At 30.0% G+C, this 24,068-nt stretch overlaps 1 protein-coding gene and 1 long non-coding RNA gene across 23 annotated transcripts in view; one reads left to right on the top strand and one right to left on the bottom strand.

The window, feature by feature from the left end:
• LOC127698380 (tubulin polyglutamylase TTLL5-like) overlaps positions 1-24,068 on the top strand; it is a 66,168-nt gene that overhangs the window by 17,480 nt on the left and 24,620 nt on the right. For 5 of the 22 annotated variants that reach the window (XM_052201796.1, XM_052201814.1, XM_052201808.1 and 2 more), the window contains exons 13-28: positions 806-887; positions 1,355-1,416; positions 2,023-2,111; positions 2,589-2,606; positions 3,130-3,156; positions 5,804-5,839; positions 7,433-7,456; positions 8,562-8,764; positions 9,892-9,954; positions 11,471-11,536; positions 16,059-16,082; positions 19,221-19,269; positions 20,118-20,211; positions 21,020-21,380; positions 21,754-21,768; positions 23,629-23,743. In XM_052201796.1, coding sequence (XP_052057756.1) covers positions 806-887; positions 1,355-1,416; positions 2,023-2,111; positions 2,589-2,606; positions 3,130-3,156; positions 5,804-5,839; positions 7,433-7,456; positions 8,562-8,764; positions 9,892-9,954; positions 11,471-11,536; positions 16,059-16,082; positions 19,221-19,269; positions 20,118-20,211; positions 21,020-21,380; positions 21,754-21,768; positions 23,629-23,743 — 1,328 coding nt within the window. Of the gene's footprint in view, positions 1-805; positions 888-1,354; positions 1,417-2,022; positions 2,112-2,588; positions 2,607-3,129; positions 3,157-4,237; positions 4,298-4,953; positions 4,987-5,803; positions 5,840-7,432; positions 7,457-8,561; positions 8,765-9,891; positions 9,955-11,470; positions 11,537-16,058; positions 16,083-19,220; positions 19,270-20,117; positions 20,212-21,019; positions 21,381-21,753; positions 21,769-23,628; positions 23,744-24,068 lie in introns of all 22 variants that reach the window. The other 17 variants (XM_052201800.1, XM_052201794.1, XM_052201793.1 and 14 more) reach the window with 16 other exon arrangements.
• LOC127698439 (uncharacterized) lies at positions 10,284-10,728 on the bottom strand. The gene is made up of 2 exons (XR_007980838.1): positions 10,650-10,728; positions 10,284-10,487 (listed from the first exon to the last, which is right to left on the bottom strand). It is a non-coding gene; the product is annotated as an uncharacterized LOC127698439 (long non-coding RNA).

Here is a 24,068-nt window from a genome sequence, read left to right as displayed (position 1 = left end):
GGTTCTTTGATATGCTGAATCTAAACATGTATTTTGATTTTTGATTATGGGCCCAGTTTTCAAGTTGGTCCAAATCGGGGTCCAAAATAAAACTTTGTTTGATTTCAACAAAAATTGAATATATGGGGTTCTTTGATATGCTGAATCTAACCATGCATTTAGATTTTTGATTTTTGGGCCCCGTTATCAACTTTGTCCACATTGAGGTCAAAAGGGTCCAAAATTAAACTTTGTTTGATTTCATCAAAAATTAAATTCATGGGGTTCTTTGATATGCTGAATCTAACCATGTATTTAGATTTTGGATATTGGACCATAATAGGTGAATGTCTAATTTAAAATTTTTAAATTCTTAGACGTGACATTCATTCTGTGTCAGAAACCTATGCTGTGTCAAATATTTAATCACAATCCAAATGCAAAGCTGTATCAAGCTTGAATGTTGTGTCCATACTTGCCCCAACTGTTCAGGGTTCGACCTCTGCGGTCGTATCAAGCTGCGCCCTGCGGAGCATTTTATTAGATTCTATGATATCCTACTACTGTAAAAGCAAAATTCAGTTTAAGACAATATCCTTTTAGAATTTGATGATAATTACAATGACATTGACTCTGTTCTACTTGTACTATGCATTTTTCTGTACTGGAATAAATTGTTTCTATTTTCTTACAATACAGCAATTCACAATTTATGTATTGTCATCATTGTAGATCTTAATACACATCTACATATGTTATTTTATTTAACTATCATATTATCTACATATATTTTTTTTTTTATATATTTTATGACACTGTATTTCAGAACTATATGGTTTTGATGTTCTTGTTGATGATAACATGAAACCTTGGGTGCTAGAAGTCAATTTATCTCCGTCCTTAGCTTGGTATGTGTGCTGTTTTATCAATGTTCTGTGATTTGTTATCCCCTTACCTGTAGGAGACTGATAAATCATATATATGTTTGCATTTAAAACAGTTAATTTTCCTCTGAATAAAAGAATTTTATATTATGAGAATCACATATAATATATAGCAATGATAAAAAAAGATTTATTTGTTTGAACATTTGATACAAAGAAAATGAAATTTATATTTGTTCATATACAGGTATATAGTGCTAATTCTGCATTTCATTGTATTTAAACTTACATTTCTCTTGATAAAAATTCTTATTGGCAGTTTTCTTCTGAGTAACTGACAGCTTAATGAAGACAACAAAATGTCTCTGTAAAAACAACCTTTACATAATTTTTAGAAACAATAAACATCAGCTGTTAGGATCCATTAGCTGAAAATTAAATATGTATTATCTTTTCCTTTAAAATATGTTTAACTTTATTTTTATTTCTAGTGATTCCCCATTGGACTCCAAGATAAAAACAAATATGATCTCAGATCTACTGAGTATGTCAGGTTAGTATAAAGCTGTTTAAGCTTATTATCATTACATAAGAAGACAATATATTCATCAATGAAAGTTAATATTTCTGTCTTTATTTTGTTCCTAGTACAAATAAGACTGACACTTAATGTATATAAAAAACATACAATGAATTACTAAAAATATTTGACAGTAGCACTGACCACATCAACCACCAACATCTGACTCAATACATTCAGAAAAGAAAGCTAAAATTTTGTGAATTTTGAATACAAATTGCACATTTTGAAAACCTCTATTTACTGAAGCATAATGTTAAAATCCCAAACAAGATTGATTAGCCAAATGACTGTATTTCACAAATGTTTCTACTTCAATGGGATTTGCCTGCTGAAATAGCATTTTAGTACATTTGAATTAGTAAAGTCAGAGAAATAAATTGTATCCATGAAAATAATTTAAATTTTGTTTTTATTATCATTTTAAAAGGATTATATGTCATGAAACATTATCCTTCAAGAAGTTTTATATCACGAAGCATTATCATTATCAAATATTGTCATTGGAGGGATAGTTTGTTATGAAACATGGAATTATATATCATGAAACATTATTATTGTCCAACATTATGATTGAAGGGATTGTTTGTCATGATCCTATGATGAGAACTTTACAACAGAGCAGAAGAAATCAAGATGTCTCCTCCAAGATGGGTGCCAGAGCAAAAGTAAGATCAATTTACTTGTAATACTGACTTGCTATGATTTGTAGTAGACACATAATTTTAACCTATAGGTTATATGAACCTTACACTGTACGAGATGAAGTGGTTTGTCACAGATCATTTTAGCGCACATAGCTAGTTCCTAATAAAAATAATTTGATGATCAAGAGGAGGATTTTAAGTTACAGTCAATTTAAATTACCAAACTTTTATTTTCTGTATGTTTTTTTCCTGAATTAATGCATTTAAGCGATAGTAGGGATCATTATTTTTGAAGATAATGGATTATATATTCTTTCTTTTAAGTTTATTTAGATAAGAATTCTCTTTTCTCCGGTTTGTATTTTTTATAATATAGCTGAAACATTTTTGATATTTTAAAATTTAAAACTGACAGTTGAAAAATAAAATGTTGTTTTTATTCAAAATAAATTTGATATGAACTTCTTTTAAAATAAATTCATTATGAATTGACTTCAGTTATTTGAGGCCTTAAGGGTAAGTTCTTTCAAGCTAAACATTATTGGCTCTAATGGTATAGAATTTCTTTTAATTAAAATGGCTTCTTATTAGCTAGAGCCATGTAACATTTATGCCACAGTAATCAATATTCTGCTCTTGCAGTATTAATAAGGGAAACCATTAAGTGAATACAAAATTGGATATGAACTCTTTCATATCTCAATGATATTTTATTGGAACTATAAAATAAAAAACTGCATACCAGCTTACTGTTTCATTTTTAAAATATTGAAAAATATGCATGTTATTGTATTGATATATTATATTTCATCCTCTACTGAACTCCAAAAAAATAAAAACCTACAATTTCAGCATTTTACAATGCATAAATGTTAACTTTTGTAACAGCTAATTTGAAAAGTTTACTTCCTTTATGTTATGATATTTTTCCAACTGTAATTTGACAAGTATTGAATTTTCATTTAAAAATAACGATAAGTTGAATACACTGGAAATGTAATGCTCAGGTAATTTAGGATAAATTGTTCTGAATTGTCAGAAAGAGAGAATAACTGGGAAAATAACGGTGAGAAGCCTATATAGACTATGTTTCTATATAACTTTTACTCTGACTTGCAAATCAGATATATCAAATTGTAAACTTACATGCTGCTTTTCAGTGGTAGTTCATTCTTATTTCTTAGCTTTTGTAATGAAGATTAGAAAAATAATGTCACAAAATTCAACTTTGAAAAAAAACAAAAAAAACAAGTGATTAAATGAAGAATTTACAGTATTATATACATTTTGATATAGCTGATTGAGTAACATGTATTTATGTATAATAATGAAGAAATTCTATTATGTAGCAAGTTTGTTGCATGAGTATTTTCTTTAATTCGTGAAATGTTTTGAGCACCTTTTTTATTCCCTTAATTTCAACCTTTTTAAAAATCTTTAATTTAAATGTTATATTTAACAGTCAATATCTTTTTAATATCCCATGACCTACTGGCACTGATATAACAGTTTCTTTGTAAAAGATCTCATGTCCGTTGCATGACTTTCAGTTTCAAATCTTCAACTTAGTTATTATTTCTTTGTTCTCTGGTTTATTTTGCAATTAGTTATATTCCTAAATTCGTTAACAGAAATATTAATTTTGGCATTTTTTTTTATATCTTTGTGTTTATGTCTGTTCCCATTAACCCATACTAAATAATTTCAAAAATGTTAGAAATTTCATGATAGAAAAGGAGGTGGAAGATACCAACAGGACATTCAAAACTCGTTAAAGTCAAAAGTAAAACTGACAATACCATGGCAAAAAAAGACCGACAAACTGGTCTCATTTCTTTATTGTCTTCAATTTTGCTTAAATTTTGCTTAATTGCATTTGTTATGAAAGAGTGCTCAATTGCTAACTGACCACTAAAAGCTCAAAAGCATTATCTCCAAGGAGAGAGTTTATATTTTAAACACATGTAGAAAAACACATGTAGAAATATAGATGTTAATACATAGACATGCATGTTTTATTAAATTTTGCATGCAAAAATGTTAGCTTACTTTTCTATACTCTTAAACCAGAGCTTAAGTCTTAATAATATATATGTACATATATTGGATAGATTGAATAGAGTTTTTGTGTTTATATTAATACACAGGATCGAAAGAAGTGGAGACTATCTGCTGAAAAGTTGTTAGATCCGAAGTCAGATAACTCGGTAGACTGATTATTTAAATCTTTGGTACACTGATTAATACTGAGAAACATTTTATAAGTATTTGGAAATTTTGTTGTTAAAATATCCTACATATATATTTAAGAAGTGGCAGATTTAGAAATTAAAAAAACTTAAGGTACCAAAAATCTTATGAAATGAGGCTGATTAAAAAAAAAGGTAATTTGCTCAAAACCATCAGGATATTTATCATTGCAGTAACTCTATCCCTTTCAAGTTATAAACTGTTAAAAGCTATTGAAGTCAAAATTTCCTTATTTGGCACTTTTAGAGAAATTACATCTATTGATTTACATGTCTAATGGGCAAGTTCTATTTCAACAAAAACAGTTTTCAGACACTTTTTATTACATTCTGAATTATTGATTGTTTGGCAGAAATATTTGAATATCAAGATAACATAAAAAACACTACTTATGAAATGAAAAGTTTCTTGGGATTATTTGGTGTAGAATTTCTTTGAAAGCTAAGGCTTTGGTATATGACACAGTTTCTACTTTGCTTTATGTTGTGTTCTGTGTTTATATATACATGTATAGGTATAATTTTTTATATGAAAATGTTTGTCAGCATAGCAGCAAAAGAATTTTATTTGTGTGTTTGCACCTGTTTGAGAAATATATTTTTGCCTGTTACAGTCAGTGAGAATGGCCAGAGATGCATACAATAGTGTAAATATTGATTGGTTTTGTGTTTAAATAATAATAACTGTTTCATGTTAACCAAGTTAACAATGTCAATACATGTAACATTCTGTTATCATGGTATATTACCAATCTTTTGAAAGTACTGTAAAACAGTCAATATTATTGTTGTTCCCGTACTAAATACTTCATGCTTGGTGAGGTCTATTTAAACAGTGTGTATAAATTGTAAAATTTGATAAAGAATAGAACAGTAAGTTAACTCTTTAGACATCCATGGCATGGTTTATGTAAAATTTGATAAAGAATAGAACAGTAAATTAACTCTTTAGCCATCTGTATGTTTTTACAGATATAAACTTGGTGCACATGTTCATTATGATATAAACTTTTAATAATCCATGCCAAAATTAGAGTTTTGACCTAGATTTCATGGTTCTTTGCACAAGGAAATGTTATATTGTGAGTGGAGTGTGATGTCCTGTAGACACATAAGCCCTTGTAGCTGTAGGCATATAAAGAAGTTCTAGGAGAACAGAGGCAAAGAACTTTGTCTTGAAATGATTTAGTCACACTTGAATGATGCTTCTGTCAGCAAACAATGCATCCTTTGAGATGTTGAAGATGTCCATTCAGTTAGGGTGTTGTTTTGTATATGTACATTCATAACTATCTCATTAAGAGTTTGTTTCAGTTTTGATGTTATACAAAAGTCTTTAAAATGCTTGAAGACATTGCATAGCTTTTGGGTTATTTTGTTTAAATTGTGGTTATAGATTATTTTCTGCTTAATTAATTCACATGCATTTACAGTTGCTTATTTTAACACACAATTTATTTCCAGTCAGCACGATATCGCCCTTCATCTGCTACCAATGCGGTAAGTCATGTGACCTCTGGTGTTTTGTAATATCATAAAAGTTGTCTCTTTTCATACATATTTTGTTGTTATCAGAATTTTAGCAATTTTTTAAAAATGCTTGATTTTATTGAAAGACCAACATTTGCAAATATTTTACTGGTATAGTTCAAGCAAACATTGATTGTAAAAATTAAGCTTTTTACATTTTGCATAAGGCTATCACTGTAGGATTAATCATTTTCCCCTATTCTCAAACCCAAATTTAATTATTTTTGATGCTCCCGCCGCAGCAGCAGGGGCATTAAGTGTTACCCTTGTCTGTCTGTACGTACATCTGTACACCCGTCTGTCCCAAAATTGGTTTATGTTCTCTAGCTTTAGTTTGCCTCAACCAAATGTTATGAAACTTATACACAATGTTTATTAATACAAAACACAGATCAAGCTTCATTTTGGGTTGTGTCACTTTTACTGTTCTAGAGTTATGTCCCTTCATAATGTTAATTCAAGCGGGGCATCATCTGTGTCCCATGGACACATTCTCTATTTATTTCTCTTAATTGATTTATTTGAAAATTTGATTAATTGTGGTGCTCTTAGTTGCCACCATTAAGAAAAATGAAGTTATAGTTTAATAAGAAACATACTGAGTTACTGACCACAGATTTTCTATGAAAAGACATATAATCTATCATCAGCAAAGTAAATGAGTGTTCAAAATATTCAAATGTTATTGCATTTGATACAATGTAAAATTTGATGTGAAAATCCGACATTTCAAACATTTTAAAATGAAATATTTCTTTCTAAACATATTGAACCCCAGACAAGTCCATTGTATGAAGAGAGACTATCGTTACCTCAACTAAAACACACGTCATTTCATACTCATAAAATCACTGTAATCAGTGGAGCTTTAGAACAAAGTAATCAGAATGGTGATTGAATTAATTCTTTATGAAATTTGTTGAATTATAAATCTGATTTTATTACTATAATGTAAAACTAAGAAGGAAATAATTATCATTAAGCAGCTAAGTATATTTTGAACTGTTACTTCCTATACAATTTCAATTGTTACTGTTCATAGATTGGTATTAACTGTAATTGTGGTGTTTTAAATTGACAACATTAAAATACATTTTATGAGAAGATGTTTATCATGAAATTAAGTTAAAAGAAGCAAAAATATATCCAGTGTAACACTGTGCAGAGAAATAATCTAAGTTTGAAGAATTTTTGACTTCCAATTAACAATGATACAATTATTATAATTATATTTGCTCACAAAAATTCTAATTTATAACATATGTATTGTGGGTTTTTTTTTATATCAGGAAAGCTCACTTCCAATCACTGACTTTGATAATTGTTAACTGTGAACAATTTGGTTAAGAAGCAATATTTTGATTTGCAGAAAAAAATAATTTATCATAAAACAATCTAGATGAACTAGGTAATATTGCAAAAAAAATCAAAGTAAAAATAATTTCTGAAGAATAGAAAGTGTTTGAAATGTATAAAGAACATCTGACTAAATTTTAAGAGAAGAACTGTTACACATTCCAGTAGAAGAAAGTGTTATTGAAATAGAAAGATGTTATATTTCAGGATTCTTGGTATCAGTTACTGAGGGTTTGTACATTGATAGAAGTTCTGTAACATTTGGGCTAATATCTAAGCAGACATGGTGTTATTGTTTTCTCATTTTGATAATTAAACGGGAAACAAAAGTTAATTAATTGTTTGTGGTGCATTTATCAAATGATTTGTTTTAAGGATTCTGGTTGAAGATGGATTGAGGGGTATATTTCATTAACCGAATTTGTCACAGAAGAGTGAGGAAAGCTTTGATATCGAATATCAAAATTATTCACTACAAATGTACAATTACAAACACATGGTATATGGCTTATGATCAAATGATGCAGAACTAAAATTAATCAATAAACCTGTGGAGTGAATTATCTAATAGGCTGTTTCCTTCTGCATGCTCTAAATGGATGGGTAAAAGGGGCTAATTTAATTGTTGATAGGGTTTCAAAATGAATGTGAAAGGTTAAGGACTCTGCAAACTTTTGGAAGATTTAGCGATAGTTTTGAGCGATTCATTTTATATTTTTCATGTCTTTTATCATAGTTCATAAAATTATATTATGTGCATATAAGATATGAATTCTTTTTAATGACAAAAGTAAAAGATATTTAAAAAGCACCAATTGCATATAGATATTTTAAAGCTTATTTTAGGGGCTTTTATAGTTCCTTTGGAAAATTTCAAGGATTTACATAGAGGTAGAAAATTAGTGTACATCTATGTCGCTTTGCCTGTTAGCATGATGTTCGCTCGTGGCAGACAGCTATTTATAGGAACTTATAGAACTGTTGTCAAACGGTTGGTTGATATAGTTTATGAATTAGTGACTAACAATTTGGTGTAAAATGGATCTTTAGCCTACCATCAATTTTAGGAAGACATTGAAACTGTGAAATAGCTTTTATCACTGCATGGTAAATAAGTCAACAGTACTCATTGCCCTTTCAGATTAAAATATATTGAACTGAGTGGTATAAGCCAATTATTATATCTTTTTCAATATTTTTTTAATATTTTGACTTTTTTGCACTTATTTTATGGGTATGTTTGTACATGTATATTGAAAAATTATCCTTTTGTTTTTTTCAGGGAAGTGTTTTATTATGATAAATTTCTATAATTTTCAAAATATTTTCTTTTCAGCAACGACAGCGACCTCAATCAGCTTCTAGTACAGGAGGAGGAAGGAATAACGGTGACAAGAATCAAAATAGCACTGCTAACAAAGGAATGGCAGGACTGAATAGTGATGAAATAAAAATTCTCAGAAGAATCAAAGAGGAGGATCAAAGAAAAGGAGGCTATGTGAGAATATTCCCTACTGCTGATTCTTGGGATATCTATATGTAAGTAGTTACTGTACTTAGTTACTCTACTTTTGTTGTGTGATTGAAGTAAAGAAATTTCTTAATGCTTTTTGAAAGGATACCTGTAGGGTGATGTTTTTTCTCTTGACAAAGTATTCAATGCACATAAATAAGTACTGTACAGTTGTAGGTTGGTTTTATCTTGACAAAATATTTGATGCATTTGTAGGTTGGTGTATTTCTCTTGACACAACACTGAATCTACCTAATAACTGTTACCTGTAAAAAAAGTACACGAAGGAAACTTGTATTGTAATAATATTAACAGGCAAATATTTGCCACCATTAGTCAGTGATTTTACGGTTAATGACATTTCTAGTCTTATTATTTATTTTCAGCTAAAGATTTGAAATGTATAAACATTTTTTTGAAGGAAACAAACTGATTGTGACAGTGCAGAAAAGACATAGATATGCAAAAAGTAGAAATAACAACACTTTTGAAAACTTAATTAGCCTTGTTCCAATAAAATAATACATAAGGGTCTGTAATGGATGGAGGGGAATGCTATTCTGTTTCAGTAATTTTCTGCTGTATTTTCCTGTTATCAAAGATGTTGTTTATTCTGTAAAATTTCATATAGACATAATTTCTTATCTGGGTTAAAAAAAAATGGAATAGATTGATTGATTGATTGGTATTTAATGCCACTCTCAACACTATTGTGCTATTTCATGGCGGTCAGTTTTTATTGGTGGAGGAAGCCAAATTGCCGGGAGAGAACCATGACCTTCGGTAGGAAAACTGACAATCCTAGTCAATTAAGATTGGAGTCGAGTGCACCTGCCCAGTGTGGGATTCGAACTCACAACCTCAGTGTTGACTGGCTAGTGATACAGTAGTTCCATGTAGACTTAAATAAATTTTTAAGATGAACAATATACTTAAATGAAGAAGGTTGTTTAAAATATTGATGCATTGAAATCTGTTTGTAAATCCAAAAAGTTTTGATGAATGGCATATGATTGCACTCATTTAAAAATACTTTTATGTTTATTGAACTTTCTGTTTATTTTTTTTTTTGTGGGGAATATAATTGTTGTTTTGTGTAATTTTGTTAGTTTGTGAATTCTGTATTTTGCACAAAATTCTGTTTTTTTTTTAGGAATTTTTTACAGTTCAACACTACCAATAACTTGATGGTTCATCAAAGATTATATCCAGAAAGGTATTTATGATCAGTTTTGAACAAAATAGATGTATACTATGATAGAGGATTGCATTTTAGGATTTTGTTGAAATTTTGTATACCAAATTTCAAGGTGGAATTACTGTGAATTCAGAATGCTTTTTAGATTTGAAATATGAGTTTTTATTTTTGAGATATCTATCACATCACAGTTTTCATGATAATTAAAACACTGCAAACATTTCTGAACTCTTTATCGCTCAAATGTCGGATTTTTTTTCTCTAAAATGTCCTCTGCTGCTAGATATAAATTTTTATACGCCCGTTTACGGGACGTATTATGGTATACCGTTGTACGTCCGTCTGTCCGTCCGTCTGTCCGTCCGTCCGTCGTTAACATGTCGGACATTAACTCAAAAATGCTTTAACCAATTTGCTTAAAACTTTGGTGAATTGTTTATATCTATTGACGTGAGCTCCCTTTCGTTTTTTATAAATTTTAGATATTACGTTTCCGAGTTATGGGGTTTTATTCATTAAAAAAGGGGGATTTTCCAGTTTTCGGACAATAACTCAAGAATGCTTTCACCAACTTGCAAGAAATTTTGGTTAATTGTTTATATCTATTGACATGAGCTCCCTTTCGTTTTTTATAAATTTTAGACATTACGTTTCCGAGTTATGGGGTTTTATTCATTAAAAAAAGGGGGATTTTCCAGTTTTCAGACTATAACTCAAGAATGCTTTCACCAACTTGCAAGAAATTTTGGTTAATTGTTTATATCTATTGACATGAGCTCCCTTAGGATTTTTATAAATTTTAGATTTTACGTTTCCGAGTTATGGGGTTTTATTCATGAAAAAAAGGGGGATTTTCCAGTTTTCGGACAATAACTCAAAAATGCTTTCAGCAGTTCTCATGAAACTTTGATGAATTGTTGATATCTATTGATGTAAGCTCCCTTTAGCAATTTATAAATTTTAGATTTTACATTTCCGAATTATGGGGTTTATTCATTAAAAAAGGGGGGATTTTCCAGTTTTCAGACAAAAACTCAAAAATGCTTTCAGCAATTCTTTGAAACTTTGGTGAACTGTTTATATCTATTGATGTAAGCTCCCTTTAGAATTTTATAATTTTTTTTGTTTTTAGTCTGACAACAGATTTACTAAGTATTGGGCAACAGCACAGTGTATTGCACAACAGCAAGAAATCTTTAATTGAATATAAACTCAATTCATATAACCAACTTCAAGTTCTTTGACTACATTTATTCAGAAACCTATAATAGATGTATGTCAAATATTTAATTACAATCCAAATTCAGACCTGTATCAAGCTTGAATATTGTGTCCATTTTTGCCCCAACTGTTCAGGGTTAGACCTCTGCGGGCGTATCCAGCTGCACTCAGCGAAGCAGTTTATTCATCTTGACCTGCCCAATAAATTTGAGAAAGAAACAAAAACACATTTTACTATACTTGTTCAAACAATTTTTTCATAATGGAGGATATTTTTATGATTGTAATATTTAAATATCTGTTTTTTTTTCAGACATAAGACTAGCGGTGTATCATCCAGTGGTAGATCTGGGACCACATCTGTTGGTGCTAGAGCTAAGTACGTCTTTAAGTTAGTTCTTACTGCTTGGTCTTTATTATAACTGAGGGGATGATTTAAATTTCTGGATACCAATATCTTCCAAACATTTCTTAATTCTAGTGTGCTATATATAGATACGTGATATTCTTAGCCAAAAATATGATTTTATTTGAAGCTTCAACTAAATATTGATTAAAAAAAGCATGTTTCTGCAATTATATAAATATCTTGCACAAAATATTATGTTAATGTGAAAATTGGACTTTTCTCATACATAGATTTTTCAGACAATACATTTTTAAATGCTTGTAAAAAAATTGTTATTTGAGAGACCCTGTCTTGAATTTCATCTAATCAACAATGGTGTTTCCCAGAATTTTTTTTAAACTTTAAGTTATATAGTATGAGAAGAAGATATTGGTTTCCAGTCAGTGGTGATAATATTTTTCACATTTGCACATGCTGATTTTTTATTCGTGAATATACAATTCACAGCATAGTAGTTTTTGCATAGCATAGCAAAATGAATATTATTTTTTTTTTATATATGTTTGACTTTGATAGCTTAAATACCAGTCAATGAAACAAATAGTTGATTTAAGGAATTAATTGTCCCATCAGTTTTTATTGTACCTCCAATGAAAGCTGCAGACAAAGTTTTAACTCTCTGGTGATGTTAATGACATTATCATCATTAATAATACTAAACCCCTAAGCACACTTCTGTTTTGCATTGCTAAGATATGTTTTTTTGTTTTGGTGTGTTTTATGAAGAGGTACATTTGAAAAAAATGGTACTATAATGTGTTTTGACATATCCATTGATTTCTGGTTGAAACAGTTAATTAGTTCTTGTTCTCTTGTCCACTGTCAATGGTTTTGGATTAATACTTTGCTCAGAAGTATTCTTATTAGATCTGATTATTAAGAAGTACAAATGTACTAATGACAGACCATTTATTCTTTAGTATAATTTTGCATTAGCATACATGGATTTAAGTTTTGTGCAGTAAAATCTATTGTCTCCTCATTCATGCTTCAGTGAGCTCTTTTTAGCTCACCTGGCCTATAAGGCCACGGGAGCTTTTCTCATCACTTGGCGACAATCGTCTGTTGTCCGTCGTCATTGTCAGTTAACTATTATTAAAAACTTCTCCTCTGAAACTACTGGGCCAAATTTAACTAAACTTGGCCACAATCATCATTAGGTATCTAGTTTAAAAAATGTGTCTGATGACCCCACCTCCCAACCGAGATGGCAGACATGAATAAAAATAGAACATGGAGGTAAAATGCAAGTTTTGCCTATTATTTTGAAAACTGTTATAGATCGAGAAAATCTGACTGGGGCAAAAATGTTCAGAATGTTTAGCTCTACCTTTGTTTATTTTGGTCAAAACTGTCAGACAACTTCTTATAGGAGTTGTTGCCCTTAAATGATGAATTTTACCATTTTTACAACTATTAAAATTGAGAATGGAAATAGGGAATGTGTCAAAGAGACAACAACCCGACCACAGAGCAGACAACATTATCTTGGAAATTATAATAGATAAGACAGAAACTTTAAATAGCAAAAATGATCAGCAAGACAAGATCTACAACAAGTCAACATGGCAGAAATCTTCAGTCGACTCCTTTTTAGAGTGATTGCCCTATAATGATGATTTTGACCAATTTGTTTGCGTTTTTGCCTTATATCTTAAAAACTTTATTAGATCGATAGAAACTTTAAATAGCAAAAATGATCAGTAAGACAAGATCTACAAATAAGACAAACAAGACCAAAATTGTTAGTTGACTTCTTATTGAAGTAAGTGTCCTTTAAGGCGATTTTTCCCATTTTTGCCTATTATCTTGAAAACTGTAATAGATAGATAGAAACTTTAAATAGTACAAATGATCAGTAAGACAAGATCCACAAATAAGCAGTAATGGCCGAAATCTTCAGTCCACTCGTTATTGGAGATATTGCCCTTTAATGATAATTTTTAACATTTTTTTGCATTTTTTGCCTATTATCTTGAAAACTATAATAGATAAATAGAAACATTAAAACGGAAAAATGATTAGCAGGATAAGATCTACAAATACATGAACATGACTGAAATTGTAAGTTGACTCTTAATGGAGTTATTCCCCTTTAATGATGATTTTTACTAAAAAGTGACCATTGTTTGAGATGCAGGTGAGCGACACAGGCTCTTAATAGCCTCTAGTTTGTTGTCCCAAAAATTGTTTTTGGATAAGATGTGTTTAAAGGAGCACTTATAACAGACCAAATATTTTCGGAATGCTCTATGTCTTTAATTGAATTTCTTATTTTTAAGAAGATTTTTTAAAATACCTGAATCCTTCAACTTGCCTTTTTGTCGAGCCTGCGACTTTTGTCGCAGAAAGCTCGACATAGTGATAGTGATCCGACTGCGGCGGCGGCGTTAGCTAACTTCTTTAAAGCTTTATATTTTAGAAGCTAGAAGACCTGGATGCTTCATACTTTGTATATAGATGCCTAATGATACGAAGTTTTTGTCTGTCATATGTCCATTGTCCTTGACCTCATTTTCATGGTTCAGTAACTACTTGAAAAAAAAGTCAACATTTTTTGTAATGTTAATTTCTTTCTTATTATGAGTAATAGGATAACTATATTTAGTATGTGCGTACCTTGCAAGGTCCTCAAGCCCGTCAGACAATTTTCATTTGACCCTCGACCTCATTTCATGGATCAGTGAACAAGGTTAAGTTTTCGTGTTCAAGTCCATATATCAGATACTATAAGCAGTAGGTCTACTGTATTTGGTATATGGAATGATTGTAAGGTGTACATGTCCAACTGGTAGGTGTCATCTGACCTTGACCTCATTTTCATAGTTAAGTGGTCAAAGTTAAGTTTTTGAGTTTTGGTCTTTTTTTCTAATACTATATGCAATAGGTCAACTATAAATGGTGTATGGAAATATTTTATGATGTACATGTCAGTCTCACAGGTTTTATTTGACCTTGACCTCTTTTTCACGGTTCATTTCTCAGTGTTAAGTTTTTGTGTTTTGGTCTGTTTTTCTTCAACTTTAAGCAATAGATCAACTATATTTGATGTATGGAAGGATTGTAAGGTGTACATGTCTGTCTAGCAGGTATCATCTGACCTTGACCTCATTTTCATGGTTCATTGGTCAGTGTTAAGTTTTCATGGTTAAGTTTGTTTCTTAGATACTATAAGCAATAGGTCAACTATATTTAATGCCTTAATTGATTGTAAGGTGTACATGTCTGTCTGGCATGGTTCATCCAACCTTGACATCATTTTCATGGTTCATTGGTCAATGTTAAGTTTTCTTGTTTAAGACTGTTTCTTAGAAACAATAAGCAATAGGTCAACTATGTTTGGTTTATAGAATGATTGTAAGGTGTACATGTATTTCTCGTTTGGTTTATCTGACCTTGACCTTATTTTCTTGGATCATGTTAAGGTTATGTGTTACTTGTAGTAAAGCTTTGTATTTATGACTATCAACATAAAATCAATGGTTAGTAAAGAAGGCCAGACATTTCAGTGTGTGCACTCTTGTTCTTCAAATTGACAAGATATATCTGAGTGCTATTTTATTGATTGTTTGATGCTTAATTCATATAATCTTTGTTGTTTTAGCTGCCAAGGTTGTACTTTATAACACACTATATAAAACTTTGACACAAAGTATTTGATAATTTATGTTGATCACACATAGCGAAAAAAAAATCTAACAGAGTTTACACATGTTACAGAGTCAAACTTTTATAAAAAATCTTTCTGTTTGATTTACATTAAATGCAAAATGAACTCCATAATTTCAAACAGTAGTTTGGCATCTTTGACGCTATAACCATACGTAGCAGTTGACTTGCATTTTACCCTTTTGTACTGCATTAGAGGGAAAATAAGATCTTATAAATAACAGATGAAATTGGTACATTTCAGATATGACCCAAGGTAATTACTAGAACTGAATAGATATTTTGCTAGTGGCATGTCAATCAAATACTTTATTATGTTGGTAAATATGTAATGAAAAAAATATTGAGAAACATGTAAATATATTGATTTTGGTCAAGTGTAGTTGTAAAACTTAAGGCAAGAGGGTAACTGTTTACTATTATGATAGATAAAATCAGGTAATATATTTTTTTACTATGCCAAGTTTTGTAGTGGTAATTTTATAATTCATAAAAAGCATATTGCATTTTTTCTATAACTGATAGTTACCTTACATCTACTGAATTACATATTTCCATCATAGTATAGTAAATTTGATCAACTGAAAGTATAGTAAGAAAGGAAAATTGTGTTTTTGAACAATTTTCTGTTGTGTGCATGTTATCAGTTCCATACTGATCGTCATAAACCAAATCAATTGGATTTTGCTAATGTTAACAGCTTTCAATGATGAACATACAAATTAATTAAGCATGATGAGTGATTTGTGCAAAATATGAGTATACTTACTTGTGACATACAAGTAAACATTCAGTAGCTTGATCAGTGTGAATTGATTTTCAGAATTTCTTCTATTTTCCGCTCAAAGTAAGTAAAATACTTCCACCAATCGGCAGATCTAAAATTAGATGCATACTCACATTATCTTCTGTTCATTTATAACTGATTCACATTCTTTCAGCAAACACCATAAATTTCTTGCATGTAATAAGTTGCAGTATTTGCGGTAAATATTTTGAGTTTGTAGTCAGAGTATACTTAGTTATGACATGTAGATGTTTCTTATCATTATGCTTTAGCTTTTTTTCTTGGTGGATATAATTATGTTGTTATATATACATTAGGTATAATTTTATACTACCATTAAGTTTATATTCCTAGTTTTAGCTATTCCACTCTTTGTATGAACTTATTTCACTGGAAAATAACTCTGCCAATTAAAATATTTTCTGACATATTTGCAAAGAAATGCAAATTGAGTAGGGAAATTAGGTAAACAGAATAATTATTGCTTTTCCAAACAAGAAAGATTTCCAGCATGTCGATTTCCTTTTTTCCCCACACATGAATGTACATTTGTTGTATATCATATTTTTAAAGTATTTTTGATACACAGGTAGATTTTAGACATTTTCTAACGTGAACCCTGAAATTTGTATTGTCTGCAATTTGAAAAATCTTAAAATACAAAAGATATATACCAAAGGGCAAAGAAGTGAACAAGTGTGAATTTGCATCAAGAGAGAAGTGGGATATACATATATTAAATTGAAACAGCAGCCCAATGAAATAAAAAACAAAAGACATCTTTCCACAACTATACTTTAATCGTTTATTGATGATATTGGAACAAAAATGGTCCCTATTATAGAACATGGTTTAATCCAACTGAAATTAATGTGAACAGCTATTCCTTGAACTCATATCACAGATTAAATGATATAATAAATGTTTCTCTTTAAACCTACTCCAAAATATATTCACCTGACATGGGTTTATATTTCTGGTTCTTAATTTTTCTATGTTATGAGGCTATGTTTTTTCATGCCTATTTTTCCATCACTTTTGGTCAACTTTGGATTAACAGATTTTGATTGCCCATAGTGTTTTTTTTTCATGTTCATCAATTCTGTCAGTATCATCTATACCAGGTGAACCATACATAACAAGCTCTAAATAGTGTTTTTGTAATGTTCATCAATTCTGCCAATGTCATCTATACCAGGTAAACCATACATAACAAGCTCTAAATAGTGTTTTTGTCATGTTCATCAATTCTGCCAGTGTCATCTATACCAGGTAAACCATACATAACAAGCTCTAAATAGTGTTTTTGTCATGTTCATCAATTCTGCCAGTGTCATCTAAACCAGGTAAACCATACATAACAAGCTCTAAATAGTGTTTTTGTCATGTTCATCAATTCTGCCAGTGTCATGTATACCAGGTAAACCATACATAACAAGCTCTAAATAGTGTTTTTGTCATGTTCATCAATTCTGCCAGTGTCATCTATATAAGGTAAACCATACATAACAAGCTCTAAATAATGTTTTTGTCATGTTCATCAATTCTGCCAGTGTCATCTATATCAGGTAAACCATACATAACAAGCTCTAAATAGTGTTTTTTTTTCATGTTCATCAATTCTGTCAGTGTCATGTATACCAGGTAAACCATACATAACAAGCTCTAAATAGTGTTTTTTCATGTTCATCAATTCTGTCAGAGTCATGTATGCCAGGTAAACCATACATAACATGCTCTAAATAGTGTTTTTTTCATGTTCATCAATTCTGTCAGTGTCATGTATACCAGGTAAACCATACATAACAAGCTCTAAATAGTGTTTTTTCATGTTCATCAATTCTGTCAGTGTCATGTATACCAGGTAAACCATACATAAAAAGCTCTTTAGAGGTTTTGTTTTAAGATTATGTCTAATAGTAAATTAAATTTGTACAAAATATATTTTATTTTGATATGTCCAGAAGCTTAGAAAATTTTAAAATTTAAGTAAATGCATTTAGATTTACAATTAGCTTAGGACTTCTCTTTGCATTATTTATGTAAATACCCATGAACAGTCGAGGAGACATACTCCTGTGTCCACAGTTAACTAATACAATTCAACCTCTATTTGTACAAATTAAATTATTTGTTTTGTTGCATTTTTTTAAATACCAAGTGAAAACCTGGGTGTCTTTTACAAGTGATATAGTCCTACTATCTTTGTTGTTGTTGCATTGAAAATTTAGAAGTCATTGTATATTTGTAGTATGTAATTATTGTCTTGGAAATTTCTCTGTAATAGAGTGACTTTGTAAGTTATCACTACTCCCACCTTAACAAAATACTGTTTTACACATTTCATTGTAATGACATGAAAAAAGAATCTCATGGAAATACAGTAAAAAAATTGAAATGCATTAGAATGCATTATGATTAGATTGAATTATATTTATTTCTCCACTCTTGGAATTTATAAGTTTATAACTGCTAAAGCTAGCATATTCAAAATCTCAATATTTAAATATTTTTAGGGAGAAATTAAACAGGTGTATAATAGTAGATCTTGTATAGTTCATTTCCCGTGCTAATGACTGTTTTGATGTAGATTGGTGGTCTTCCAACATTTTGGATAATGAAATAGCAAAAATTAATCTGTCTAGATCTTTAATGAAATATGCAACTTTTGAGAAAGGAATGCAATTTATTTGTAAGATTTTGCATCTAAATAAAGAAAATTATGTGATTTATCTTATTATTATGCAAATTTGTTTTAACTGAGCCATACAGTTTGTTTAAGGGGAGATAACTCAAGTTATTTAATTGTGTAAAAGAATGTAGAGTAAACTATCTATTTTGTTTTATACAAGAAAAAGAAAATGGTGACCCCAAGTTTTATTTTTATATTCTGAAAGCCAATCATAATAGTTCTATAATTCTACGTTTTTTTTTTAATTTAGACCCTCTCCATCTACCTTAAATCAAATGTTCTATGTTAGCTGATTACTGATGGACTTGTTGATGAAGTACTATGAATTAACCTATCTTATTTATTACACATACATGTGATATATGCTATTTGATGCTGAAGAATTGTTATTCTTAACCAAAGGAAAAAAAGGTTCATGATTTCTTTTAAAAAATTTCAGTGTCTTTTCATGTTCAAAATTGGCATTTGATATTTGTGTGAGATATTTGATTCACTTATTTTTACAGAAGTGCCTATTCCTCACTGAGTGGTACATCTATCAAGTCAGATTCTGAGGTTAGATATTTGCAATAACTTTTCAGAGCATAAACATATTATCTATTTATTCCCATTGAAATAAATTGCATAAAACATTCCAATGCTTTCTGCAGCAGTTTATACATGTATAAGTGACTAACATATTAGATTAGATATACAAAAGAACACAGAAAATGCAGGACTACTAATAACTAAGTCTAAAGTAGATGCTTTCATGTTCAGTTGTGATCAAATTAATAAACAAACAAATTACAAATGGCAAGTAAAGGCAATCGGTCCTCTAATCCTCAGACAAGCAAAGTACAAACTAAAGTTTTACTTTCCAACCATTCTGATACAAAAAATGGCTATTCATATTTATATCTTAAAATTGTACATGTCTTCATTAGCAAAATTTATCCCTCTGGTAACCTGTATATGATACTTGTGAAATTTTGTAATTAAGTTCTTTTAAAGTTCTTCTTATTTGCAAAAGAAAAGTTCCAATTCAGAGTTATTAACTAGTAAGCTCCTATTTCGGTAAATTTTATGTTGGAAAACACATTATGTTACCAAGGATTATGTCTAGAAAAGTTTTGGAAAAAAAAGAAATAACATAATTTAAATGTTCAATGAACATTAAAGATTATATCTACGAGACAGCAACCCAACAATAAAAGACATTATTCTTATGAAGTTGATATGTGGAGCTCTATCTTAATTTCTATGTTAATCAGCCATGAGCAGGTATTCATATTAAACCATTTATTTGAGGAAGAGTTATCTTTATATATTAAACCAACAATGATTGCTAATTGGTATTTATTTTACATGCATATTCATGTGCTTATTTAAACTAATATGTAAAATTCTTATCTGAATTGTAGTATGCTGAATGTTATGCTCAGGCCATACTAAGGACTAGACAGTATGAAAGGAAGTTAGGATCTGGCAGACGTGGCAGACGTAGGAGGAGAAGAGGTATTTAATTTATAGATATGATGTCTGAAATTCATTTCTAGTTGGTGGAAATATTGGTTTGCAAAATATGGCCATTATTTTTCCTCAACCATAATGCAGATAAGAGCCATACTAAAGTGAACCTTTTTGCAAGAATATCAAACAATATTGTAAACTTTATACCGTTGTCAAAAATCTACTGCTATCAAATTATTCCGTGTTTTTTGTTTTATAAAGTTTTTGTTGGCGTTTAACTTGAAATATGGAAGAAAATCAGCATTTTATTTAGAAAGATTTAAAATCATTAATTGGTTTTTTAAAAATTCTGATTTAAAAAAAGTGCCAACAATAACAAGACAGCAGTATGAACATGTTGAAACCATACACAACTACTCAGGAAGGACTTTACTGGGAATAATGCAATATTTTCCTGGAAATTCAAACAACTTTTTTTGTTATTGAAAAAAATAAGTAGTAAATATTGTGTTTACTTCTAACACAGGGCGTGCTATAGAATAAAATATTATTAATCAAATATTTTTAAGGATTTGTGATTCGTTAAAACTTCGTTACTCAGTTAGCACGTCAACCATGACTGTTGTGTTTAGCTTTTGGCAGGTCAGAAACAACATATTGCACAGGGCATACAGCATGTTGTTGATTAATAATATAACAATTGTAGCCTTTGGTTGAGGTCAATACGATATTATATCAACCTAGATATAATAATATATATATAAACCTTGTCTCTGTTTTTTTTGCATGGAAAAATGTTGATATTTAGTTTATGTGGAGGAATCAACATTTTTAATATCTTTTTTATATCTAGTGAGAAGGAGACCCAAGTTAGCACAAGGTGTGGCTGAAGAAGATGGCGAAGAAGAGGGAGAAGATGAAAAAGATGACAAAAAGTCAGATGAAGAAAATGATGTAATTGATGATGAAGTCAAAGAGTCTGAATCAAAAGATGAGACCAAGAAAGAAAATGTAGTAGAAGTACAGGTTGAGAAGTCAGTGCCAAAATCTGATCAGGGTGATGTAGGTAAACCTCCAAAACCACCAACTACCAAAATGGCTGTCCATAAGGAAGTACCAATAGAAATACCAGTTGAGGAGGAACGTCCTCCAACTCCACCCAGAGAACCTAGATATAATGTGGTAGAACTGCTGCAGAAAGGCTGTACACTAAGGTAATAATGGAAATCTGTCATAGGATTTAAGGATAGGATATAATGTGTCTAGCTAAGACTTCTAATGTAATAGTTAAATTACAACCTTAGACTTCCTAATTTATATAGAATTCTACTGATTCATAGTTATTCCCTCAGAACCAGTTCATGCTGATTAATAATTAATACCAGCTATTTTATGAAATATTAAGTAGATTTTTTTGCGAGAGACCGACATGACATTAACCAAAATAACAGAAAAACTGGTATCTGAAAAAAAAAAAAAAAACACACAAAATGTGTCTCCATTATATTTAAATGTATTCAGTGATATCTGGTCAAAATTTAGTAATGTAACCTAAAGTGCATCCACTAAATTGTATGTATATTTCAGATGCTCAACAGTCAGGTACAAAACAGCACTCTTTTCTTAGAGATTGCAAGTGACACACAGTCTACATAATCAGGAGTATTCTCCCTTTGTTCATTATAGCCTTATTATATTTTCCTGAAAGCAATGCTTCATATCATATGCTTTTATACTATAAGGAAGAATTTACTTTTGTATCATCCCATTTAAAATTTCAGGCAATTTTGACATAAGATAGATATAAGAAGATGTGGTATGAGTGCCAATAAGACACTAAAATATCAAATGCACTCAAATTATTATTTAAAAAAAAATCCCCCAATAGTTATCCAAGAATATATGTCACTTTGATATAAATAGTATTATTCTTTTAAAGCAGCTCTTTGTTTCATGTGCATTTTGTGTAATTTATCCTGATGTCAGTTTCCTGGTAAACGATAATTTGCTGAAAATATTCCATACTGAGGTTACCTGCATCTTATGTTAACTAATATACTCTCTTATCTGTGAACTATCTTACTTTGTAATATACAAGTACTTGAAAATAGCACTCTTTTATCTGTGGACTATCTTACTTTGTTATATACAAGTACTTGATATAGCACTCTTTTATCTGTGCAGAAAATACTTTAGTTTGTAAATAGTGTAGAAAAACTGAGCATTTTTAGATGTTTAAGGCAAACTATTCTTTTCATAAAGTTTGCACTTGCAGAACTTAGAAAAATAAAAATTAATTGAATGGCACAAAATATAATGTGAGTCACTTGCATGATAAAGAGTAGTCTATATGTATTTTCTGTTTGCAGTACACTTCAAAGTGCGGGTAGATTTCTTTTATCCTTGGTTTTGTGAATAACAAATACTGTAAGCTAATTTTATTATGAAGCTTTCGAGTGATATACATTAATATGTATAAAAAACAAACCAAGCAAATAGATTAAAGTATCTAATTAACAAGTATTACCAGTGTTGATGTTGTTATGCATACTCCATATTTTAAATAATTATACTTTAGTTCATATATCAGTCAAAGTGCAGCAATAGCTTTCTTTATGCTTGTGGAATTAAGGTGTTTTTTAATTGTTATTTTTGTAAATATTTGACTTGATTAAGGGGGATATATGTATGGTTTATTTCATCAACTGCAGGTGTGTCAGCAATTTTTGTCTCACCAAAAGTCAAAGAGATTATATTGATTGACTTTTTTCATACTTTACATAGTGTAACATTTATGATAAGACTATACTACTTGGAATGCAGTGTAATTAGTTTTAGAAAAATCTCATTTCCATTGAGGTTGTATAGCCGAGGACATTCTACAACAGTTATGGTCTATTGGCTGTTATTTTTTTTCATTCACATATTACATGATTTTTTTTAGAAAATTAAGACAGGATCTTGACATTATAGTAATTAAGGAGTTCTTGATAAGTGATATAAAGCCCATATATGCATATGCTTTACCTGTAATATGATACGTCCATAAAATTACCTGAATTTCACTTTTGCTTCAAGCATTAGAGATATATATTAAAAGTTTATAAAACATTTAAAGAAATTGTTGTGCCATTATTTTTTGCTTTATCTCTTACTAACTAAAATAGGATCCATAAGTGGTTTTGACCTGAAATTAATTCTTATGGGTTGTTCCAGAGTTTCTTGATTAAAAAACAAATGAACTGTCTTTAAGATCTTACAATGTTAATCAAGTTTGCTTTTACAACCTTTATGAATTTACCCTTTAACAGCAAAATTGACACTTCTTTCTTATAACTTAGTATATGTATTATCAATAAACAAATATAACTGAACTTATAAAATTGCTAATATGTTTTGTTTACCTTATATCCATATTCTACATTATTCCTTGTTGAAATGAACCTGTTTATGTTTTTTCAGTAAGGTACAAGCTAGGTCAGCATTTGCCATGTATTTAGTGAGGGTACAACAAAGATTGGTGACAGAGGGAAGTCCATCCAGTCAGGATGATTCAGATGCTCTCAATGAGCAGATGGTAAGATTATACTGGTAGATAGGTATATTCATAAATTTTGTAATAATTTTGAAACACTATCAGAAGCCTTTTGAATGAAAAAAAAACTCAATTTAAGAAATTGTATATCTCAGGTCAAACAATTACCAGGACATTCATGCAGCAATCTACACCCTGGATATTGTAATGTCATTTGTATCAAAATTTTATGTTCAATAAGTTTGTGTGATGTCACACACTAAGCACTGTATCAAACAATCACTTTCATTATACTGAGTTAAGAAAGTTGAATTTTATGAGAATAGCAACTTTCTACTGTTTTATCTCTATATTTCCTGAAATAAGA

This window comes from Mytilus californianus, unplaced genomic scaffold (assembly GCF_021869535.1).
Source record: "Mytilus californianus isolate M0D057914Y unplaced genomic scaffold, xbMytCali1.0.p SCAF_4, whole genome shotgun sequence".
Lineage (NCBI taxonomy): Eukaryota > Metazoa > Mollusca > Bivalvia > Mytilida > Mytilidae > Mytilus > Mytilus californianus.
The sequence above is the reverse complement of the archived record's forward strand: the minus strand, read 5'-3'. Positions and strand labels throughout refer to the sequence as shown.